The sequence below is a fragment of the Eschscholzia californica genome, unplaced genomic scaffold (assembly GCF_041429995.1).
Source record: "Eschscholzia californica isolate CP2 unplaced genomic scaffold, dmEscCali1.0.p SCAF_1, whole genome shotgun sequence".
Taxonomy (NCBI): Eukaryota; Viridiplantae; Streptophyta; class Magnoliopsida; order Ranunculales; family Papaveraceae; genus Eschscholzia; species Eschscholzia californica.
In genome coordinates, this window is record NW_028238198.1 from 75,026,555 (window position 1) to 75,042,592 (window position 16,038).

General features: G+C 38.5%; 2 protein-coding genes across 2 annotated transcripts; both read right to left on the reverse strand.

Moving 5' to 3' along the window:
* Nucleotides 1-238: 238 nt before the first annotated feature.
* LOC147569129 (uncharacterized) lies at nucleotides 239-1,225 on the reverse strand. The gene is made up of 2 exons (XM_086671677.1): nucleotides 1,021-1,225; nucleotides 239-929 (listed from the first exon to the last, which is right to left on the reverse strand). The coding sequence occupies exons 1-2, from the start codon at nucleotides 1,165-1,167 to the stop codon at nucleotides 321-323; spliced, it is 756 nt and encodes a 251-aa protein (XP_086527803.1). The 5' UTR covers nucleotides 1,168-1,225; the 3' UTR covers nucleotides 239-320.
* Nucleotides 1,226-3,937: 2,712 nt separating this feature from the next.
* On the reverse strand, nucleotides 3,938-5,109 carry LOC147569130 (GATA transcription factor 15-like). Its single transcript, XM_086671689.1, has 3 exons — nucleotides 4,923-5,109; nucleotides 4,671-4,766; nucleotides 3,938-4,576 (listed from the first exon to the last, which is right to left on the reverse strand). The coding sequence occupies exons 1-3, from the start codon at nucleotides 4,941-4,943 to the stop codon at nucleotides 4,295-4,297; spliced, it is 399 nt and encodes a 132-aa protein (XP_086527815.1). The 5' UTR covers nucleotides 4,944-5,109; the 3' UTR covers nucleotides 3,938-4,294.
* Between the last annotated feature and the right edge of the window lie 10,929 nt (nucleotides 5,110-16,038).

Genomic DNA, 16,038 nt, shown 5'->3' on the forward strand with positions numbered 1-16,038 from the left:
ACAAACATTATCATTAGCAGTCCGAAAAGCTGATTCGCGCCATCCTATAACACGTTATCATGACAATTTACACAACTGTGATGTGTCTTGGGAGGGTGTGTTGTGACAACAATCTCACATTAGTGGGAGACGGAGTGTGGTGCTCCTCTTAAGAGGTTAAGGACCCTTTCGAGGCATTTTAAAATCGTGAAGTCTAGGTGTGCCAAAGCAAACAGCATCACTGGTCCGCACCATCCTATAACGCCACTAAAATTCACATTTAATTTCACTTTCATTAGTACAATTTCTCATAAACCCACATCCAGAATCTTACTACTACATCAAACCCTTGGAGGATCAAACTCTGATAAACCTAATTTAGCTCTCTGTTCAATCATAGCTCTTCTCAAAGCCTTAGCTTGAGGAGAATCAGGATCATCTCTCATTGCATTTTGCTTCCATATCAAAGTTGCCCTTCTCAGTGAATCCTCAGCTGTATCTAACTGTTCTTCTCTCCACCCAATTACATCTGGGTCATCACCAAAATACCCAGAACTAGCTCCACCGTCTGTAGCACGAGTAATCGGTAATCTTGTTTCTGCCATCTCCATTTCTGCTAAAGGTGATGGCTTTCTATCTTTATAGTACTCTTTGTTATCTTCTTGATTCTGGGTTTCATCATTTGGTAGAGGAGAACCATCAATACCCACACAGCTAACTTCTTCTAGTACTGTCTTCTGTTCAATTGAAGAAGAGGAATGTCTTTTCTGTTGGTTAAATGGGTCTAATGGCGGATGAACTCCTGAACTTTCAATTTTATTAGTTTGGGTTGTTGGTTTTATTGTTTGATTTCCTTCTAGTACTGCTGGTGATTCCTTTGTGGTTATTTGTTTCTTTTCTTGTTCTTTTTGAGCAGCTTCTGATTTTGCAGCTTCATCAGCATCTATACCCTGTTTCAAATCAATTCAAAGAAAGATTATTCAGAAGAAATAGCCAACAAATTGAGGAGGAAGAAGGATATTGAAGAGAGAGAGAGAGAACCTCAGGATCACTAGAGTGAAGAGAAGGATCGGCAGTTCGATGAGTAGAGCTACTAAAACTTCGAACAGCCCAAAGAGGATTGATTCGATTGTGTAATATTGAGCATACCAATTTGGATGTGTTTGATTTTAGGGTTGTGGCTAACATTTTGTCACTCAGTATAATCGATATGTTATCAATCAAAAACAGATACTAATGTATAGAGTATAAGGGAAGAGAGAGAGAGAGGGTTACTTATGGTGGTGGTATAGGTGGCAATGGAGGTGCTTCTGATGAATTCTAGGTTCGTCTTCGTGTCATTCGGTCATCTTTTCTGGAACTTACACGAATATGTAGGATGCATTAAACACGTGGCATTTGGGTAATGAAAGAACACACTCTCTAGAATTTGATATGCCAGCATTTGTGGGGGGTACTCTTTTTCTATTCTTGGCTCACACTCTCTCTTGTGGCCATGTTAGAGCAAGTCCAACCTCTGCCCGCCTTAGCGGGGCACTACAAGTCTAGTTGGGGCTAAGTTCTGACTGGACACTTCAGTCGATTCTAAGATTATGGTCGACTGAAGTTCCCAACTGTCATGTGAGGGTTGATTCTATTCGTTGGGTGCAAACACATTTTTTTTAATTAGTTTTAACATTTGTTAGGCTAACAAACACCCATACATTAACTATTAAAATGCATTTCACCAACGTATCGGTCTCCGTATAATTCTTCGAATTTGAGAAAAAATATTATTTCGAAAATAGTCCAAACACATGTTTCGCACATACATAAGATCACACATGTTTCGCACACCGACAAACACCCATACATTAACTATTAAAATGCATTTCACCAACGTATCGGTCTCCGTATAATTCTTCGAATTTGAGAAAAAATATTATTTCGAAAATAGTCCAAACACATGTTTCGCACATACACAAGATCACACATGTTTCGCACACCAACAAAAAAATCACGCAAACGTTTCCCACATGCGCAAATTTTTGACTTTAAGAGAGGCTGATATCGGTGTTGAATTTTTTAGGCTGAGCTGGTGCAGAAAATTTTAGGTGAAAAAGTGATTTTATCGGCCTAAGACAGGTTGAGGTTGGTGTTGCTCTTAGTGGCAGTTCACTCGGACCCGACCTAACTCCTAAGTAGATTTGATCATTTAAACAACATAGACTAGGTTCAGTAAGTGTTTCTCTGGACTGCCTTTCGTCTAGGCAGAGAAGCAAGCCAAGAGCATATACATGGCGAGGCACACATTTGATAATCTACACTTGTATTGCTCTATGGGTAGCCGTACATGGTGAAAATCTACTAACTAAATATTCAATTTTTGGTTTATAAATTATCGGTCTAGTTAAACAAAAATTCCATAAATCCCACCATTTTGGTCCCTCTCCAAGCCCCCCGCTGATGTGGCGACACATCAGTGAAGTATATTTTTTCACCAACTCTCTAATTGCTCCACACTCAAGTGATATGTCGCCACATCAGCAGAGGACTGAGGGAGGGACCAAAATGGAGGGATGAATAAATTTTCTTTTCTCCTAGCCAAAAGCACCCGACGACATTGCTATTCAGGCAAGGTGCCAACAAGCATCCAGCCCCACCTTTCATTTGCCCTAATTTTGTTTTTTTCCATTCTTCTTCGAACCATCATCGGTACGGACTGGGTTTCTATTCGTGATCTTATTGTGATTTTAGCTTGGATGACCTTATATCCCATTGAAGACAGGAAGAACGGATGGAAGGAGGAGCAGGGCAAAAGTGCTTGAAAATAACCTACTTGACCTCAGTGAGAGCATCTTTGTTGCGCTTGAGAGGTTTGGTTCCATGAGCATTGACATCCCTAGAGTTGTATATAAACATGAGTCAGAGAGGTGAACAAGTTGGTTAAAAAGAAAATCTAAGAATCTCTGTTAGAAAGGCTGGGTGCTTTGAGAGAATTGGACGCCTATAAAATTTTAGACTTTTGACCCACTTGCTAATAACCCCGTCAGCTTATAGAAGTTTGGGCAGATGCTTTTAGCAGCGCCCAACTATCAATTGGGATTAAAAACAGTTGAACACTTGTGTAATGTGAGATGCATTTTGATTGAGAGACTCCTAAATTCCAGTGTTACCCATTTTTAAACAAAAAGGAACTTCCCATTATGTCCTAATGATAAGGTGAATCTAGTTATAATAGAGATTCTAGACAATTGGCATAGTAATCATTTTAGGGAGATTTTAAGGCAATGCCTTTTGTTGTTATAGGCAACCTATTTTACAAGTTTTGACTTGGTCAATCCCTTCTGACCAAACTTGGTTAAAGACAATATTGCCTTTAAGAGTTATCTTCACCCTCCGACAGAAAGTCGTCGGCCGACATTCTCCAGTCGACGACCTTGATTAAAAAAATACTTAGTCTTCTTCTTCATCCTTCCTTCTTCTTTTTCTCTCCTCCTTCCTCTCTCTACTCTCTTTCTCTCTCGTCTCTCTCAACAAAACCAGACGAGATCCGATTTCAAATCCGATCTCGTTCGATTTCGTTTTCAAACCAAACCTTCAAAATCTAGTTCGTCTGGAAACCATACACTCTCGGTGAAGAGGGTCCTCCCCTTCGCTAGAGAGTCGTGATATAGAGTAGAGAGAAGGAGGACGAGGACGAGGATAGATGGAAGGCGAAGAGAGAAGAAAACAAAATTCTATAGCCAGCCTGCGGCCTAACGACAACTGTCGCAGTTAGGTCAAATATTGACTGAGGCATTGCCTCCTAAACGCACATTACCTTTAACCAAACTAGGAATTAGCCTTCAGCAAGATTGTCTTTAACAACATTGAGCATTGCCTATAAAATCTCCCATCATTTTAAAGGTTTTCACTCTCTAACTATTAAGTATCATCACCAAAACATTCCACAAAATTCCATCATGAAACAAAGTTATATATTAAGATTACTAGAAAATTCCTCATATATCTTAAAGCAAATATTATACATCATAACCAAAAGGGAGGTCTTCTTTTACTTGATTGATCAAGTCATACCAACCCTCAAAATATAAAAGAACACATTAAAATCACTAACTACCTCATATGAGAACACTAACCAAGTCAAGTCATATAAAAATGACCAAGAATTCAAGTCTCATTTTCCTTGATTCCATTGATCTTTCATTCTTACAACTCCTACTAGTTAAAATACTTCCTTTCTCTCTAAAACTAAATCCTTCCTAACAAAAGTTAAAAAAGGGTTACAAAAAGATGGTTAGAATAGATGTGTTGGTTAGGGAGAACTCTTGTATTATGCATAAACTGATCCACAAGAAAGAGCCATCAATAGAAAAGCTGCTTGTTCTTCCTCTCCTAATTGTATATGTGATTCCATTGTTGATCTTTTTGACATCATTTCTTTTCTAGAATTAAGTAATCTAATCTTCAAAGATGAATCAAAATCAGTATTGTTGATGTTATTATTGCCTGATATTATTCTCTCTGTTTTTCTCTTATCTGATCCTTCTTTTTTCTGACTCAAATTAGCTCTTCTTCTCTTTCTATATCTGATTCCACAAGCATTGCACAGAGACTAAAAAAAAACAGAGAAATCAAAATCAGAAAACAACCCATTAAATTTCTTGCCAAAGGGTTGAAGGAAAATGGTTTTGGGTTCTGAAATTCACCTTAGGACCAGCTGGACCACCTCTCCATAAAGGGGTTTTTGATGTTTGACAATCAGCACAACTCTTCTTGATTGTTTCAGAACCTGAACTTGAACCCTGATTCAGAATAAAAAAAAACAGAGGGTTAAAATTTCATAATCAATTGAAAAAGGGTAACTATTAAATGATTGATTAGATGATGATTATATCAATTAAAGAAGATTTCATGATTGATCATTAAACCTCAATAAAGAAGAAGTCACGATCACTTACTTTTTCACATAGATTTGTCATAGCTACTACTATTTCTCAGCTAACAACCCCCCAGGTTTAAACGGAAACAGAAAGAATATGAAGCAAAAAAAGAACTAGGGCACTTGAGTGTGTGTGTGTTTTAGAGAGAGAGAGAAGAAAAGATAAAGAAGATATCTGAGAAAAATAGAAGAAAGAAAACCGACATATAAACATTAACCGACACAGCCTTCATTTTATAACCTCCCAAAAATTATACTCCGTAACACAATACGGCGGGCGGTAAGAGTTCGTCACACTGTCTCACAGATACACGAAACCCTAGCTTTAATACCCTATAAATGACGAAAGTACCCTTCATTCCCTATACAGCTTACCCGCCAAAAAGGCAAAAACACAGTGGTGGTAAAGAGCCAACTCACGCAACCAATCTCACGAAGAAGCAATTCATTTTCCTTTCACAACACCTAAATATATTATCATAAAAAAAAACACCTAAATATAAGAATTTGAAGTGAAAAAAATATACACTGAGTAGTCATATTAATTTCTTTTTTTATGGAGAAATGAGAGACCGAAACTCTTCGTTTGAATTTCTTTTTATAGAACTAGGTTTGCGCTGCATCCGACCCCTCTTGACTAACGTCCTAACATTCTCAAATTCTTTCTTGTAAATTAACAAATTCAATAGAAATTACACTCAATGTAACTTCACTTCATTGTTACAAAAATTAACTTTTTGTTTTTCGGAAGAAAGTAGAATTGTATACAAGAATTGCTAAGGTTGCAATTACAAAAGGAAAAGTAAAACACAGAAAAAATAAAGGAAAATTACATGAGTTTTTGCATCCTGATTGAAAATCCACTCCACGAAAATGGTGTAAGAGAACCAAGGCTCGTTAATACTCCAATAATGCACAAGTCCTTTGATGGAAATTATAACATTTGCAGCGAATTTATCCCCGTCCTCCAAAATTCTTCTATTGCTTTCATACCAAAGGCTCCAAATAATGGCAAAAGGAGCAACAAACCTGATGAAGCTATTTATGGTTCTTGTTGTAGGAATAGTTAAGTTGTCGAAGATGTCTTTGGTAAGATTAACATGTAGTCAAACACTACTAAGTGAAGGAGTAACGTCTTTCCCAATATTTACCGAGAACGAACATCTGAAAAATAAATGTTCTAGAGTCTCTTCCTCCATCTTGCACAACGAACATCGATTTGGAAACGAGAAACCTCTTCTGAAGATCACAAGTTGGGAGAGAGTTGAGATAGTCTGCTCAAATGATAAAAGAAATTTTTGGAGGGACAAAGCTATTACAAATAACTTTGTTGGGAAATTCTCTGAGAAGATTACCTTGGTTGCTACCATAGAAGAAGTTGTTATGATGATGGTAAAGTGAAGCTACTGAGAATTCTCCATTAACACTTGGACTTCATTCTCTAGAGGAAGGGTCATCATTAAACGATAACATGGGGTTGGAGATTCTATTTAGGAGATTTGACGCCTCTATGGCTTCTTCTTCTTTGCAAACTCTGGATAGCTTGAGATCCCAATCAAAAGAATTATTGATACTAACCCTCATATCCTTAATAGAACAATCTTTAGAATTTGAAAATTTCTAAATGTCATGGAATTCTTTTTGAGAGAAGAAGAACCTGCCCATTTATCTTTCCAAAATGAAGTTTTTTCACCATTATTAATGTGGACAGTGGTATATTTCTTCACAAGCTTTGCAACCGATAATATTTGTTTCCAAGGCCTCCCTTTTTTGTTTCGATTCAGCTCTTTCGGGGCCACCAAGATGGATTCCCCTTGTATCACTCTCTAATCATTTGACACCAGAGAGTGTTACTTTCGTTTCCATACCTCCAAATCCATTTTGCAAGAAGGGAGAGATTAGTATCTTTTAGCTTTTTGATGCCTAATTCTCCATGACAATGATGTTTTGTGATTTTGCTCCAAGGTACCTAGTGCATTTTCCTCTTGTCTTGGCAGTCTCCCCACAGGAAAGATTTTAACAATCTATCAATTTGGTTAGCAATGCTGCTCGCAATGAGAAAAATGGATGATAAGTAGAGAGGCATCGTTAATAGGGTCGATTTAATGAGCACCAATCTGCCACTTTTAGACAAAAATCTCCTCTTCCATGGAGCTAATCTTTTCGCTATTATTCAATAATGGGATTCCAAAAGAGTTTTGATCGAGTTGAGATTCCCAATGGCATCCCCAAATAGGTTAGAGGAAAGGTTCCTACCTCAAATCTTAGTTTTTTTTGCTGCTAGATTAGTAAATGATTCCAATAAACCGATGCCAACAATCGAGCATTTTTTTTTGTTGATTTTGAGGTCGGTTAACGATTCAAGAGATTCTAATACTGCTGAGAGCTCGCCCAAGTCATCCAAATTTGGCTCCATGAATACTATTGTGTCATCGGCGAATTGGAGATGAGTACAAGGTTTACCTTTCTTTGAGACTTTAAATCCTTTGATAATCTTGCCTAATCTGACTGCTTCTGCCATTAGAGTACCAAAAACTTCTGCAATAATGAGGAATAAAAATTGGGATAAAGCATCACCTTGACGTAGACCTCTTGAGTTCGAAAAGAAACCTTCTGGTTTTCCATTTATAAGGATAGAAAAGTGTGGTGAAGAGATTAAATTGTAAATCCATCTTTGCCATCTCCAGCCAAAATTCATAGATTTGAGGGTCTTCATAAGAGCATCCCAATTGACACTATCAAAAGCTTTCTCAATGCCTAGTTTGATGACCAATCCTTTTTCTTTGTGTTTGAGTTTATAATCTATGGAAGCCATTAAAATAGAGTCAAGGATTCGTCGATCTTTAGTAAAGGCACTCATGATCAGTGTGGTTGGTTATTTTTACCATCTTAGGGGGCCTCGCGAGGAATCATATCGACATGGAACAAGAGGTCTTTTATTTTAGAAGACTCATTGATTCTCAACTACTCCATATCCATCGAAGGCAAGATAACTTGCAATGGTTTAACTTGTGTCATTACAAATGTGTATGGACCTAAAAAAGATAGTGAAAGAAGTAATTTCTGGTCAGAGCTTTCATGTATCGAAAACAAATGGAATTTGCCTTGGCTAATTGCGGGTGATTTCAATGTGTAAGAGGCGGTTTCCAAATTGGATTTAAGAGACGGTTTCCAAATTTGGATGGCGGTTTGGGTTGTGGCGGTTTCCAAATTGGATGGGTTCCAATTTTGGATTCAATTAGTCGGCCAAGTCCCTATTGATGTCGGCTTATATTATTATTATAAATAGGGGTTGAGTTCCACCACTAATCAACATCAACAAACACATCAACAACAACTCTTTTTTAGAGAGCTAGAGAGAGAGCAAGAGTGAGAGAAATTTTTCATAGTTCGGTGTTAAATTTCTCGGTCGTCGAAGATCTAGTATAGAAGGTTAATTTCTATACGGTACCATCTTGGGACGAACTTGCGGGTTGTGTGAGTCGTCTTCATCTATCCTTCAATAAAGATTTCTTGTTCGCCCGAGGACGTAGGCTTTAGGCCGAACCTCGTTAATTTCTGTTTGCATATTAGTTTTGGCATAGCTTTTCGATTAATCTTCATAGTCGGATCAATTTCTAGGTAGGTTCGATAGCTTCGTGTCCTTTAGTTACAACAATTGGTACCAGAGCCTTGTTGAGATTGAACGAAGAAGAAGATGGGATCGAGAAGTGGTACGGTCAAATCAGGGAAATATGAGATAGAGAAGTTCAATGGGAAAAACGATTTTTCTTATTGGCGGATGCAGATGAAGAATCTGCTAATCTCGCAGAAATTACACAAGACGTTGACGGGAAAGAAACCAGGAGATATGTCAGATGAGGATTGGGAGGAGTTAGATTTCGAAGCACGAGCAACCATTATGTTGTGTCTTGAGAGGGACGTGGCGTTCCTAGTAGACGGAGAAACAACGGCGGCGAGTGTGTGGTTAAAGCTAGAAAGCAGTTTCATGACGAAAACTTTAACGAATCGGGTCTACTTAAAATCCAAATTATTCACATGTAGAATGGAAAAGGGTTCTTCTATTCAGGAATATGTGAATAGGTTTGACAGGATTATCTCAGATTTGAAGGATATTGATGTTAAGGTGGAGGATGAGGACCAAGCCCTCATATTGTTACTCTCATTAACTAAATCCTATGAGAACCTTGTTCAAACTTTGATGCTTGTTGGTGATAGTCTAACCATGAAGAGACGAGAAATTCGCTATTAGCGGATGACCTTCGTAAGGTTGCTACTAGCAGTATGGCGTCGGGTGGAGTAGACAAGGATCAAGCACAAGGGTTGTTTGTAACGAAGGGGAGGAGTAATGAAAGGGGAAAGGGAAAGGGCGGGAAATCTAGATCCAAATCTAGAGGCTCTTTCAAGAAAACGTGCTTTAGTTGTGGTGAGCTTGGCCACTTTAAAGCGGCTTGTCCAAAGAGAAAGTTGAAGCAAAAGAATGAAGGCTACAAGGAGAAAAAGGAGATGCAAGAGGCGGGATATGTGTCAGAAGAGGCGGACGAATGTTTCTCGGTGACAGAGGTGTCTGAGAAGATCTTCGATAAGTGGATGCTTGATTCAGGGGCGTCACACCATATGTGTCCAAATAGGGAGTGGTTTACTACCTATAGGAGTATAGATGGTGGTACAGTTATACTGGGTGATGATAGTATATGTAAAACTGTGGGACTCGGAACAATACGGATCAAGATGCACGATGGAGTGGTGAGAACATTGACGGACGTAAGACACATACCCGATTTACGGAAAAATCTAATTTCCCTTGGTGTGTTGGAGCGGAACGGCTGTAAGATAATTATAGAGAATGGCTCCATAAAAGTCGTTAAGGGTTCTTTGGTAGTAATGAGAGGTACTCGTTACGGTAATTTATACAAACTTTTGGGGATAACAATTACTGGAGATGTAGCAGTAGGAATCAGTGGAAGGGATCCAACGGCTAGTACGAGGCTTTGGCATATGCGCCTTGGGCATATGTCAGAAAAGGGTCTATCTCTGATGTGTGGGAAAGGCTTGTTGAAGGACATGAAGAAGCCTTGCATGGAGTTTTGTGAGCATTGTGTGTTCGGGAAGGCACACAAGGTGACGTTCTCTACAAGCAAGCACATGAGCAAAGAGGTATTAGACTACGTACATACCGATGTCTGGGGACCGGCAAAGTTACCTTCCAAGGGTGGTTCCAGGTATTTTGTTACGTTCGTTGATGATCATTCGAGATTTGTCTGGCTTTATTTTCTGAAGCATAAGAATGAGGTATTCAACACGTTCCTGGTGTGGAAAGCAATGGTTGAGAACAAAACTGGTCGAAAGCTGAAGACGTTAAGGTCGGATAATGGGACCGAGTATACGGATGGGGCATTCAAGGAGTTTTGTAATCAGGAAGGCATTGTGAGGCACTAGACAGTAGTAAACACACCTCAGCAGAATGGAGTCGCAGAGAGATTGAACCGTACACTACTTGAGAAGGCTAGATGTATGCGCTCCAATTCGGGACTAGGCATAGAATGGTGGGCATAATCTGTTGCTACAACTTGTTATATTGTGAACAGGTCTCCACATTCTTCTTTAGATGGCGGCATACCTTACGAGGTGTGGTCAGGTGAACATGCAGATTACGGGAGACTTAAGGTTTTCGGTTGTACGACCTATTACCATGTTAAAGGTAACAAACTTGACAATAGAGCAAAGAAGGCAATTTTCTTAGGATATGCTACAGGAGTCAAGGGTTATCGGCTATGGTGTACGGAAGACAAGAAATTTGTAATCAGCAGAGATGTGGTGTTTGATGAGTCATCTATTGTAGCTATGGCGAAAGCTACGGTGCCCAGTTGTGGTGATGTTGGGTCTATTAAAGCTCAAGTAGTGGAAGTAGAAGCCGAAGACCAACGGGTTTCTAGGAATCATGATCAGGTGGAGCATCAGGATAAAACTCAGGATGATGAAATTGATGAACCCGATCATGAGGAGGTTCAAGGGGAAGGTACACAAGTTTTACAACAATAACAACAGGATGTTTCGGTACACACTAGGCCGAAACGGTTATATAAGCCGGTACAGAGGTTAGGGTCAGACAAACCTCTTAGGCATTATGGGCAGGCAAATCTGGTTGAATATGCACTCTCGGTGGAAGACGACGAGTCGGTCACCTTCAAACAAGCTATTACCGCGGAGGAAAGAGAGAGTTGGTTGGTTGCTATGCAAGAAGAGATGGAGTCTCTTCACAAGAACAAGACATGGGAGGTTGTCCCATTGCCCGAAGGTAAGTCTGTTATTGGTTGTAAATGGGTGTACAAGAAGAAAGAGGATTCTTCCCAGATCAAGGGTACAAGGTATAAGGCAAGACTAGTGGCCAAGGGTTATGCACAGAAAGAAGGGGTCGACTACAATGAGATTTTCTCACCGGTCGTGAAACATACTTCTATTCGGGTGCTATTGAGTATTGTTGCTCATAGTGATCTTGAGCTGGAACAACTCGATGTTAAAACCGCCTTCTTGCACGGAGATTTGGAAGAAGAAATTTATATGGCTCAACCTGAGGGATACAAGGTTGAGGGTAAAGAAAATCAAGTATGTCGTTTGAGGAAGTCTCTTTATGGATTGAAACAATCCCTTCGCCAATGGTACAAACGATTTGATTTTTTCATGCTAAAGCATGATTTTCGCAGAAGTGACTATGATTGTTGTGTATACATCAAGAAGCTTCGCGAAGGTGACTTTATTTATCTCTTTTTGTTTGTGGATGACATGCTTATTGCTTCTCGAAGCATGGTTTGAGATGAAAGACATGGGCGCTGCAAAGAAGATACTGGGAATGGAGATTAAGAGAGAGCGGTCAAGTAAGAAACTGTACTTGAAACAAAAAGGTTACATCGAACGAGTAGTTTCTCGATTCGGGATGCAGAATGCGAAGGCGGTGTCAACACCTTTGGCACCACACTTCAGGCTATCGGGAAAACAATCTCCCACTACTACGGTGGAGAAGGATCATATGGATCGTGTACCGTATGCTAGTGTAGTTGGCAGTTTGATGTACGCTATGGTGTGTACTCGTCCGGATATTTCACAAGCGGTCAGTGTGGTTAGTAGGTTTATGGCAAACCCGGGGAAGACACATTGGGAAGCTGTGAAGTGGATTTTGAGGTACTTGAAGGGTACCACTGATACGGGTTTGTGCTTTGGTGGAGACACATGTCAGGTAAGCGGTTATGTTGACTCAGATTATGCTGGCGATCTAGATAGAAGACGATCTACTACTGGTTATGTATTTAAGGTACATGGTGCTCCAGTTAGTTGGCGATCGATGTTACAATCTACAGTTGCGTTATCTACGACGGAGGCCGAGTATATGGCTATGGCCGAGGGTGTGAAGGAAGCATTGTGGTTGTGGGGTCTTCTGGATGATCTAGGGATTAAGCAAGAGTGCGTGGATGTATGGTGTGATAGTCAAAGTGCGATCCACTTGGCGAAGAATCAGGTTCATCATGCTCGCACTAAGCATATCGATGTTAGGTATCACTTTGTACGAGATGTCATAGAGGAAGGTGATGTTTCTCTTATGAAGGTACACACAGATGAGAATCCCGCGGACATGTTGACTAAAGTGGTGACGTGTAGCAAGTTTCAGCATTGCCTGGAATTGCTACAAATCGGCTCGTGTTAAGTTGCCCGAAAGGGCGTAATGGCGACAAGGTAATCTCTATGCGAAGGGTTGGTAGAACTACGGTAGGCTTGATCCTGTAAAAGGGTACGTAGGCAGCCATGGTCATATGGCTCAGTCGGATGAAGTTATAAGAAGCAGATATATCTTACAAGGAGTATCCTGGTGTTCGTCCAAAATTTGAAGGGTATCAAATTGTGTACGAGGTGGAGAATTGTAAGAGGCGGTTTCCAAATTGGATTTAAGAGGCGGTTTCCAAATTTGGATGGCGGTTTGGGTTGTGGCGGTTTCCAAATTGGATGGGTTCCAATTTTGGATTCAATTAGTCGGCCAAGTCCCTATTGATGTCGGCTTATATTATTATTATAAATAGGGGTTGACTTCCACCACTAATCAACATCAACAAACACATCAACAACAACTCTTCTTTAGAGAGAGAGAGAGCAAGAGTGAGAGAAATTTTTCATAGTTCGGTGTTAAATTTCTCGGTCGTCGAAGATCTAGTATAGAAGGTTAATTTCTATACGGTACCATCTTGAGACGAACTTGCGGGTTGTGTGAGTCGTCTTCATCTATCCTTCAATAAAGATTTCTTGTTCGCCCGAGGACGTAGACTTTAGGCCGAACCTGGTTAATTTCTGTTTGCATATTAGTTTTGGCATAGCTTTTCGATTATCCGTTTTCCATCAGAGAAAAAACCTCCTTCAAGAGCATACCCTAGAATGGCCAATTTCAATGAATTTATTAGTAAAAACTTTTTTTTGACTACCCCCTTGAAGGCTGTGATTTTACTTGGTCAAACAATCAAATTCCTCCAATTTTATCTCGGATTGATCGATTCTTGGCATCTTCCTTTAAGCCCCCAAGAGATTACCGATAGAGCTAATATGAAGATGGAAGTTGATAAGATTAACAGAGTACATGGGGTCTAAGTGGCAACAAAGATCTAAATCCATTTGGATCAAAGATAGAGAGAGAAATACAAAATTTTATCACAAAATAGCTTCGGCCAAAAGGAGAACCAGTCAAATAACTTCTCTGATAACCCAATCAGGTATTACTCAAGATCCAACGAAGATTGCTTTGGAGTTTGTCAGTTTCTTTTCATCTTTTTATACAAAGCATAACCCATCAAGAAACGGTTTTGAAAGTCTCGAATTCAAGAAAATAAATGCAGAGATGAAACAGAAACTAGAAGACTATTTACAGGAGCAAGAGATTGAAGAAGTTATCAAAGCCTTACCTAAAGGAAAATCTCTGGGACACCATCAAATCAGATTTTTGGAGATGGTCAAAGAATTCAATATAATTGGTTTCCTGGATTGGAGAACTAATTGTACATTCATTACTCTTATTCCCAAGAGAGAAGAAAATTTGAGTGCTCGAGTACAGTCCTATCAGCCTTATAAATGGAATACAAAAATTAACCTCAAATAAATAATTTCATTAATCTTAGATCATTCTAATAGAGTAACTCTAAATCAAACTTAAAAGAATCTATACAAGATGAGAAAACAAGATGAGAAAAGATAAGAATTATAGACAAACAAAGAAAAAGAAAAATGTGATGCTTAATAAAACATTGAAAGTGTGATTATGATGGAACAAAGAGAAACAAAATAGCAAAAAACTAACTTAAATATGCTTAGATAGTAGTTATGAAAACTAAACAGAGAAGGTTGGAGATAATCGGGGAGGAAGGGAGGGAAATAAGGAATGTGGGTGGAGAGAGAGGAAATTGACGTGGGCAGTTGGTTGTGGCCTTGCTTCCAAATTTACCCTCTTAGCATATGCCTAATTACACACATTATGTACCGTTAGATCTGATATACAATAAACTTAAAACACAAATGGACGACCAGACTTATATCTTGAATAACTGACTGAGTTGTTTTAATACATAAAATTAGTTAATTTACACTATAGACCTCTAACAATATAATTTTTCATAATAGAAGGATACAAACTCACTTAGATATAAGGGAATGAGACCGTGTGAGCTTGAGCTTTTGATCGTTGGATTGTTGAGGATCAATCCACGTCACAGCTAACTTCCCCTTGGTTTAAGGGACAAGTAAAACGGGTATAACATAAGTCACTTAAACACATATAATTGCAAAACTGCGGTTATCACTACTTAACAATACTAATCTATTTACAACACTATAAACAAAAAAACATATTGACATATTTATAATTATTTAGTTTTACGCTAAAATTGAATGTACCAAACCTAAAAGATCTAAGTGGGGGTTATTCCTTCAGAACTTTTATCAGATCTTCAAAGTCCTTAAGACTTTTGTTTAGTGCATACATTACGAAGTCTGACATGAGAATATTCGATCTAGTTCCGATGTTTTTCTTTGAAGAAAACTCGATGACTAATGCCAGTAGTAACTAATAGTCTCTAACCTTCTTAATATAAAATTCTACTTTCTTAGAGCGAAAACAAATAATAAGCATCGAGTGAGATGGATATTCATATGAATGCCAAAAATACCGAATTTTACATTATTTTGTCATGGGTGTAAATTCTACTTAAATGAATCCCTTGACTAATTCCTATGTTCCAACCACATGTGCAATTTGCAAACATGACAAAACTTCTCATCTAGGATTTCTGATTCGTCTTTAGTAATTTCAAAAATAAGCTTTCAAACCCTAGTATTTCGAATATCGCAAATTTGTGAACTCTTATTTATGGTTTTGTATCTTTTTGTGAAACATAGTATTTTTAAAAATAACTGGATAAAAATAAGGAGAACTGCACCTTAAATCAGGAGTTTGCAAAAAGAAAAAAAATAGAAATTAATGTTCGTAACATATCTTTGAGTACAAGAATAAAAATTATGGTTAGTACAAGTTTCTAATGTGTTAAAAGGTTTGTGTTAAAAGGTTTGTTATGACGTGACTTTCGAAATGATTATTGGAGCATTTTTTTTTCAAAATCGACACTACATCAACTCCATAAGCACTAAAAAATCTTATAAATTGATAGTGGTATATGTTCGTATAAAAATCATGAAAACAACTAAATAAGTAGAGGCCACATTTTAATCACTCGCTCCGGGCCGCCAAATTGTCAGGGCCGCTCCTGCAATAAATATTAAGTTATCAGAGACTCTAGTATCCAATAAATATCAGGTTTTATCATCTAATCTAAATTCAAAGTACTATATATCCCATATCTGAAAAGCTTATCGAATTTGAATCCAAATGTAAAAAAAAATACGCATTTAGTATGACGAGACAAATAACTCGGTGAGGGCATGTTTATGAAAGATGGCATGAGTTCGTGGAGGAAGCCTAATTGGCGTACTTATTTACATGCTCATTGTAAATAGATTAGTATTGTTAAGTACTAACAAGGACAGTTTTGCAAGTATATGTATTTAGATGACTTATATTCTACCCATTTTACGTATCCCTTAAATTAAGG

Coding starts and splice junctions, on each gene's coding strand:
- LOC147569130 (XM_086671689.1), bottom strand. CDS start 4,943: ATGACAAATCTATGTGAAAAA. Junction 4,767..4,922: donor TGACAAATCTATGTGAAAAA/GTAAGTGATCGT, acceptor ATTCTGAATCAG/GGTTCAAGTTCAGGTTCTGA. Junction 4,577..4,670: donor GTGGTCCAGCTGGTCCTAAG/GTGAATTTCAGA, acceptor GTTTTTTTTTAG/TCTCTGTGCAATGCTTGTGG.
- LOC147569129 (XM_086671677.1), bottom strand. CDS start 1,167: ATGTTAGCCACAACCCTAAAATCAAACACATCCAAATTGGTATGCTCA. Junction 930..1,020: donor TTCACTCTAGTGATCCTGAG/GTTCTCTCTCTC, acceptor GATTTGAAACAG/GGTATAGATGCTGATGAAGC.